Genomic DNA, 7,215 nt, shown 5'->3' with positions numbered 1-7,215 from the left:
AATATAATAAATTATATATTAGATTATTTTATTGTATTAAAAAATGGTATGGTAATTAACTCATATTAGTAATCGCTATGCAAAAAATGACATAAGAATTGCTTATGGTCTCATAATATTGTCCTTTATTTGTTCTTATCGGTTGTATGCTTCATCCAGTGTGTTAATCAGTTTTCTCTTTCAAAAAAAATATGCCATTAAAGGTACAAAAGAAATCTGATACGTCCAAGTGTCCAACTCACAGATACAATTTATTATATTTGATTTGAATTTTGTGGATAATATCCAATCTATCATGCTATTAGATAGATATTATTTAATCTCCTGATTCGTAAGTACGTAAGATTGAATATTGGATATCGGAAAAGCTCTGCATACAAGTCCTAATGGCTTGTATGCTTTACAAGTTCATTAAACAATAAAATTAAAATATGCGCTGCTTCAGGTACGTTGATTACACGCACTATATAACATCGCGCGTATATCTAACTACCAGATTTAAAATATTTCTTTTCCTTTTCGTTTTCGTTATTTTGAGATTTCGTTGTTCTTCTTCTCGCGCGTCTTCCCTCCTTCTTCTCCATCGTTCTTTTCCTCTTCTTTTCTCACTAGCATCTTCTTCGTTTAGGTTACCTTTTTCTCTCTCTGCAACTCGAGCTTCAGACCTTTACCACCCTTGAAGATGCTGGAAAATTTTACAGGAACTACGCCAAGGCTGCAGGTTTCTCTACAAGAGTTCGGTGCACAAATAGGAAGGGAAACGAGATTAAGAACCAACTGATTACATGTAGCAGAGAGGGAAAATGGAAATCTAAATTATCTCCGACCGAGAAGACGAATCCAACAGCCGGTTTAAACTGTCCTGCAAGAATTTATATACACACATTGAAGGATGTCGGTGCTTGGATCATTTCAAAGGTTGTGCTGGATCATTCACACCCCTGCTGTCCAAGTAAAGCAGAGATGCTCAAACAACACAGGGAACTAAGCATGTCCATTCGTCGTACGATAGAGAATAACGAGGAAGCCGGTATCAGACCTAGCAAAACCTACCAATCATTTGTTGCGGCTGCTGGGGTCACCGCGAGCTAAATTTTATCGAAAAGGACGTGAGGAATTACATTACCAGGGAAGTGCGGAATGTTTCCGAACAAGAAGATGCAAAGGAATTCGGGAAATATTTGTTAAGAATGAAAGAGAAGAATCCGAATTTCTTTTTTGAGCTCCAACTCGAAGAGGATCAATCGATTAAGCTGGCTTTTTGGGCCGATGCAAGAAGTAGAGCCGCCTTTGAGTATTTTCATCCATGAAAAGGGCTTTAGAGGCCTGTATGCCAACAACAGTTCACCGCTGGTGTATTTGACACATCATGAAGAAGATTCCAAGCAAATTAAACGGGTACAAGGGACATGCCGATATCGAACAAGAAATGAGCCAAGTTGTTTGGAACTCTCACAGCAAAGACTCATTCGATAGGAATTGGAACGATTTTCTGCTGAATTTTGGTCTTGCGGACAACAAGTGGCTTTCAGGTAATGTCTTTTTAAAATATGCAGCAGAGGTGTAAATTGTATGTCCCCTTGGGTGTATTTACAGCCTGTGTTTGGGTGTATTATGCAGATCTGTACGAAGATCGTCACATATGGGTTCCTATCTATCTGGATCAGCACTTCTGGGCAGGGATGAGAAGCACATAAAGGAGCGAGAGCATGCATTCATTTTTTAACAAGTATATCACCCGGAACAGCTCGCTTATTCAGTTCGTCAAACAATACGATAATTGCCTCGGAAGCAGGGAGCAAGCAGAGAGAGAATCAGATGCTGCAGATTTTCATACGCTCATACCGTGTGCAACCAAATCCTGCATTGAAGCTCAGTTTCAAGATGCGTACACTCACGCAAAGTTTAGAGAAGTCCAAGCGCAATTCAGAGGAAAGGCGAATTGCATCACCAGATTAAAGAATTCCGCTCTAGGCTATTCAGTATACGACGTCGGAGAACAAGTTTCCAGCTCAATATTCAACAAGTTCGTGGTTACTTATGACTCAGTGGCAGCCGTCTGCACCGTGCGTACGATAACGTCATGGCCGAGATGGAATCATTAAAAGCCAAAAGGAAGGGGACATCTTCTTTATCGCACGAAGACGCCAACTTGGAATCCGTTAACGAGCTTCAAAGCCCGCCAAGGATTCGAACAAGAGGACGTCCAAAAAACAGGCTAGGTTCAAAGCTGGAGAAACAGATCGCAAATGCCACAAAGAAGAAGAAGACGAAAGTTTTAAGCGAGGTAAAAGTACTGTTCTTTAAATTTGTGGCAATTGAGTTTATTTTTCTTGTTAATAGTTTAGGTAATGTGTGTGTGTTATATTTCAGATAAACCTTTTTGATGCTGCATCAGCGGCTCATTCAAATTGCAGCCAATATCAAGGACACGTTATGAGTTATCAGTTCAGGGTACCAGTAGCAGGGGATAACTCGTTGGGTGTATAGTTTTACAGAATATGGGTGTAAAAGCACCGTTATTTTGGGTGTATTTTCGTTAATTCACAATTTACATATAGACACATATATAGATACATATAGATCAAAAGCTGTAAAAATTCTCAGGTTATGGGTTTATATTTGATTTGATGTTTTTCTTCATATTTTAGTACATGTAATTCATACATTTTGAATACAGCACAGACAGTTTGGGTGTATATTTTATGCAATCTTGGGTGTATTATTAGACTTGCGTTGGGTGTAACAGTTTATATATGCCTTGCATTTTTCCTTCATATTTTACCACCTGTAATACAGCTTTTGATTACATCACAGACAGTTTACCAGCACAGATAGTTTAACTATGGGAAAAAATATACATGGAATAGAAGTTGTTGATAAATGGCAAATATTTACATCATTTGTTCAATTTACAAACTACCAAGCAGTTGGATTACCCAGTTTCTATATCAGCAGAATTAATCTGACAAAACGGACTTAATAATATAGAGGATGGCTTCGACAGCCTTATAGCACTACTCTCTCTAATTGCCTGATCTCTCTGTGTATTCATCTCACTGAATAGTATACGGGATGCGTATTCCACTCTATAGTGGTCCACCTCCTCCTACAATAAAAATGTATATTCTGTTTAAACAGCAATATTAATTCAGTAAAGTAATACAGAGTTATATGGTTCTAAAGACAGTTACCTGTGGCCAATTATCCCATTGATACTTCCCCTTTTTGATGTTTTCCGGCTCAATTAACTCCATCCACTTCATAACGTACACAGCGCAGTCATAGCTGAAAACGAAAAAAATAAATTACAGTTCTCATTTACAAAAGTTTAATGTTTAGAGTCACAAATTTATACCTTGTTTTTTGGCCAGATATTTTAACATATGGTGATTTAATTTCCTTCTCCCTCTCCCCTTTCTGAAGAGGTTCGCCGCCGGCATATGTTATCAATCTTGAAAATACGTATCCCTTAAATACGAAAACAAATCAGTAATACACCCGAATGAATGGACAAGATACACCCAACAGAATGGACAATATACACCCATCAGAAGTAAAGAAATAGACCTATCTATTAAAGTAAAGAAGACAGAGGCAACTTACAGTGAATTTATTAATGGCCTTTCTCTCATCGGTGGGAGCTTTTTTGTGTAGCGGGTCAAGTATTTGACATTTCCGCTTTCTTGCATTTATCAACCATAACCACCAATGCCCCGAGTAGCAGACAGGGGCAAAAATCTGAAGGATTGCCACACGTGAACAGTGTGTTATTTTATTTTTCAAATAAGTAAATAAGCATACTAACAAATTTAGCAAACGAAAACTTACATATGGGTGCGAAGTTAATTTTTTTCTATCTATGAAGGGAATGAAACTCGGGTAGGCTTCCACCCTGAATTTCTTTTTCGTTTTCGGTGATACGAATTCCCCGTTTGGGTGATCCGAAAGTGCCATGCACTGCAAGAATTGCGAAACAAGAAATGAAATACTAAACTTACACCCAATGGAACGTAAAAAATACACCCAAATCAATACAGAAAATACACCCAAAGTTCGGAGAAGTAACACTTACCACAATATCGGGGGGGAGACAGTATATTTGTTCTTTAAACCTCTTTTCATTTTTGTTGTTGAGGATGAGGCAGATGGCAGATACAATCTTGAAATATATGCCAAAATCAATTTTACATTAATAAGCATTGTAATTGACTTTGGTGTAAAAAGATTAATGTTATTCTAATATTACCTGAGATTCTATATCACTTTTTGCCTGTAGGGAGGCAAGGTGCATTCTCATCAAAATGTATTCTCCTTGGCCAATCAGAGTGCACATTTCCTCATACTCGTTAGTATTGTCATATGCATCTTCCTTCAGTCTCGTCTCCCAGATGTAGCACTTTTGTTTCATATCATCCGGAATTTGATTCATTCCCCCAGGAGTTTCAAACTTTGCAGAACTTTCTCCCCCAGTCTCCCTCTGAATTTGTGGACTTGTGTTTTTCCTGCGAAACAAGAAACAATTATTAGCATACAAAACACAACAAAATATGAAATAGACAGCCCAGCAAGACATACCCCTCTGCAGCAGATTTATCAACGTTTTGCCCTAGCCATTCATCCAGTTTGTCACTTGATATTTCATATGTCTCACTACATTCATAAAAGAAGATGTTAACAAAAATAATTACGACGATAGACGTCAAAGAGGCAGCCATCAATTGTCTTCTTCTTCTTCTCCTGGTAGTCTGTGATGCCCTTGATCAAGAAGGTCAAAACATGCCCCCCCCCAGTTTCTCTCCGATATGCCGTCCATCTTAAAAATTGGGGCGAGGTGCACGGGCGATATTTTGTTTATCGTCGTTGGCAAAAGGAACGCCATCTGTATGTAGAGGATGAATATCCTCTTGAACATCAGGTGTTCCTCTTCGCTGCCAACGCCTATTTCCATCATTTCATCGGTAAGACTTTTGAGGGTCTTACCCTGGAATCTTCTATAAATTATTTTGTCATCATCAGAAAGTTGCTTATACTCAACTTTCTCAGGAAACAGATTTCCTACAAAAAAGAAAACAACAAAGTATCAAAATCGGTTCAAAAACACCCAAGCATCAACCTTAAATACACCCAATCATGAACTTAATATACACCTATAGTTACCTGTTGCATTGATGCCAAGCGCATCACCTATTGTCTTTAGTGTTATTTGGAAAGAACCATATCCTGTCTTCAGTCTGTTCTCCCCAAGTTTGAAGTTGTTTGCCAGTTCCCTTAAGAGTTGGTGATCCACCCTTAGAGGTGGGACGTGCATCAACCCACCAAATCCGAGATCCCTGACAATTGCCTTCTTCTCCTCAGTCATGTTTCTGAACTTATCACTCAGGAGATGTGTGGCACACTTAAGGTCTTTTGTTTGGTTTCTTGCTGCCATTTTATCTGAAACAAAAAATACACCCAAAGATATCAGTAAGATACACCCATATATAAGAGTCAGATACACCCATTAATAACAGTAAGATACACCCACAAATATGATTCAGATACACTCATTGATAACAGTGAGATACACCCATAGATATGATTCAGATAAATCCATATATATCAGTCAGGTATCACTCAAACATGCTTCAATATCAAATTAATTGAGATATCAGTAAGATACACGCATATATGAGTCAGATACACCCATTGATAACAGTGAGATACACCCATATGTAAGAATCAGATACACCCATTGATAACAGTGAGATAGATATTATTCAGATACATTCATATATATCAGTCAGATATCAGTCAAACATGCTTCAATATCAAGCCACATTACAAGTTCAAGCAGTATACACCCCCCAATCTACGGAATAAACCCCCAAAAATCAACAACAGTAGCAGGAGAACTTAGAAGAAGAACGTAGAACGACGTAGAACTTAGAAGAACGATGTAGAACTTAGAACAGTGTAACAAAGAAGCAAGAATAATAGCCCAGTAAACCCTAGAAGAACGACGTAGAAGAAAAGTAGAATATACAGTAATCTTAATGAACTTACGTTGAGTGTTGTTGCTTTGTTTTCTCTTCAGATTCTTCACGGAGAGTTTGATGTTGTTTTGATGGAGGTTTTGAACAACGATTTGTATATTTTGAACTTTGATTTTTGCTCGAAAATGGGAGCGTTTCCTTGTTTTCGAAGCGTTTTGAGAAGTGGAAGAAGTGGAGGAAGTGGAAGAGTCTGCCATACGTAACCGTTTGTGTTGAGCGCGTGATTTTGACGCGCCATGTTATGCTTCTTTATGCGCGTGTCTTCGATTTGGGCTGGGCCAACTTGGATGCTTGCATACTTGTATGTGTAGCAGGCCCGATTGGATATTAATATCAAATCTGCCTATTCGATCCGATAGATCATAAATTTGACCAAAAATTAATAAAAAAATTTGAATCAAAGTTTTTGTTTTTTATTTTTTAATTTTAAAATGTCTCACATCTACATGTATGGTCCAATTCGATCTAAATCTAAAATTAAAAAACGTGTATATATTCAATCCAATTTAATTCTTTTTAGTGTAGATGGAATTTTAATTTTGGTCAAATCTAATCTGATTAGTCCGTGTAGTAGTGTTTTAGCACTCATTGTTTTGTATAACCACTTCTGGAGGAATCTTACAAAATAAAATGTTTCTTAATTGAAAAATTTGGTGCTTTTTTTGTACACTAATATATCTAATAATTTTTTAGTTGTGGCTCTCCAAAACAAAGCAAAATTCCGGTGAGTATACTTTTTTACGCTTCAATATATTAATCACAGTCAGTGTTCTTCTGCCGAACTAATCAAAACACTTTGCATGTAGTTAGTCTTTTCAGTGTTTCAATAAAAATATTTTGTTTACCAATCCATTTTTATTTTGAAAGTGGGAAAACACAGCCCCCCTCCCTCCCTTTTTTTAAACCTGATTTTGGGCAAATGTATGTTGCAAATTAATTCTCAATATTTCGAATTAAATTATTTTTTTTAAGTATTCAATTTTGGACTGGGATTGAAAAGAAGTATACACACCTCTTGATACTAATTTTTGTCCGTTTCTGTATTTTTTGAGCTAGACAACTAAAGATGGAGCATGCGCTTAAGTGTGACCAAAACCAGATATTTGTCATCTTCTATGCAAACATATATATCACCACCAAACTTTAATTTTTCTCTGACCTTATAATTTAATTTATGCCC

At 37.1% G+C, this 7,215-nt stretch overlaps 2 protein-coding genes and 2 long non-coding RNA genes across 4 annotated transcripts; all 4 read right to left on the bottom strand.

Annotated features, from left to right (window-relative positions):
• Positions 2,817–3,255, bottom strand: LOC110265398. Its single transcript, XR_002351553.1, has 2 exons — positions 3,195–3,255; positions 2,817–3,109 (listed from the first exon to the last, which is right to left on the bottom strand). It is a non-coding gene; the product is annotated as an uncharacterized LOC110265398 (long non-coding RNA).
• LOC110265399 lies at positions 3,252–3,697 on the bottom strand. The gene is made up of 3 exons (XR_002351554.1): positions 3,607–3,697; positions 3,359–3,471; positions 3,252–3,288 (listed from the first exon to the last, which is right to left on the bottom strand). It is a non-coding gene; the product is annotated as an uncharacterized LOC110265399 (long non-coding RNA).
• Positions 3,696–4,718, bottom strand: LOC107612468. The gene is made up of 5 exons (XM_021108129.1): positions 4,579–4,718; positions 4,250–4,505; positions 4,076–4,162; positions 3,842–3,960; positions 3,696–3,741 (listed from the first exon to the last, which is right to left on the bottom strand). Exons 1-5 carry the CDS (start codon positions 4,716–4,718, stop codon positions 3,696–3,698), a joined length of 648 nt encoding a protein of 215 aa, XP_020963788.1.
• Positions 4,718–6,353, bottom strand: LOC110265237. The gene is made up of 3 exons (XM_021108128.1): positions 6,046–6,353; positions 5,161–5,436; positions 4,718–5,058 (listed from the first exon to the last, which is right to left on the bottom strand). The coding sequence occupies exons 1-3, from the start codon at positions 6,230–6,232 to the stop codon at positions 4,718–4,720; spliced, it is 804 nt and encodes a 267-aa protein (XP_020963787.1). The 5' UTR covers positions 6,233–6,353.

This window comes from Arachis ipaensis, chromosome B08 (assembly GCF_000816755.2).
Source record: "Arachis ipaensis cultivar K30076 chromosome B08, Araip1.1, whole genome shotgun sequence".
NCBI classification, from domain to species: domain Eukaryota; kingdom Viridiplantae; phylum Streptophyta; class Magnoliopsida; order Fabales; family Fabaceae; genus Arachis; species Arachis ipaensis.
This window is presented reverse-complemented; position numbering and strand designations above follow the sequence as displayed.

Excerpts from the sequence above, each read along its gene's own strand:
- LOC107612468 (XM_021108129.1), bottom strand. The coding sequence starts at position 4,718 with ATGGCTGCCTCTTTGACGTCTATCGTCGTAATTATTTTTGTTAACATC. Across the intron at positions 4,506-4,578 it reads GATAAATCTGCTGCAGAGGG|GAAAAACACAAGTCCACAAA; the intron begins GTATGTCTTGCT and ends CTTGTTTCGCAG. Across the intron at positions 3,742-3,841 it reads GATAGAAAAAAATTAACTTC|ATTTTTGCCCCTGTCTGCTA; the intron begins GCACCCATATGT and ends GCAATCCTTCAG.
- LOC110265237 (XM_021108128.1), bottom strand. The coding sequence starts at position 6,232 with ATGGCAGACTCTTCCACTTCCTCCACTTCTTCCACTTCTCAAAACGCT. Across the intron at positions 5,437-6,045 it reads ACAAAGCAACAACACTCAAC|ATAAAATGGCAGCAAGAAAC; the intron begins GTAAGTTCATTA and ends TTTTTGTTTCAG. Across the intron at positions 5,059-5,160 it reads GCTTGGCATCAATGCAACAG|GAAATCTGTTTCCTGAGAAA; the intron begins GTAACTATAGGT and ends TCTTTTTTGTAG.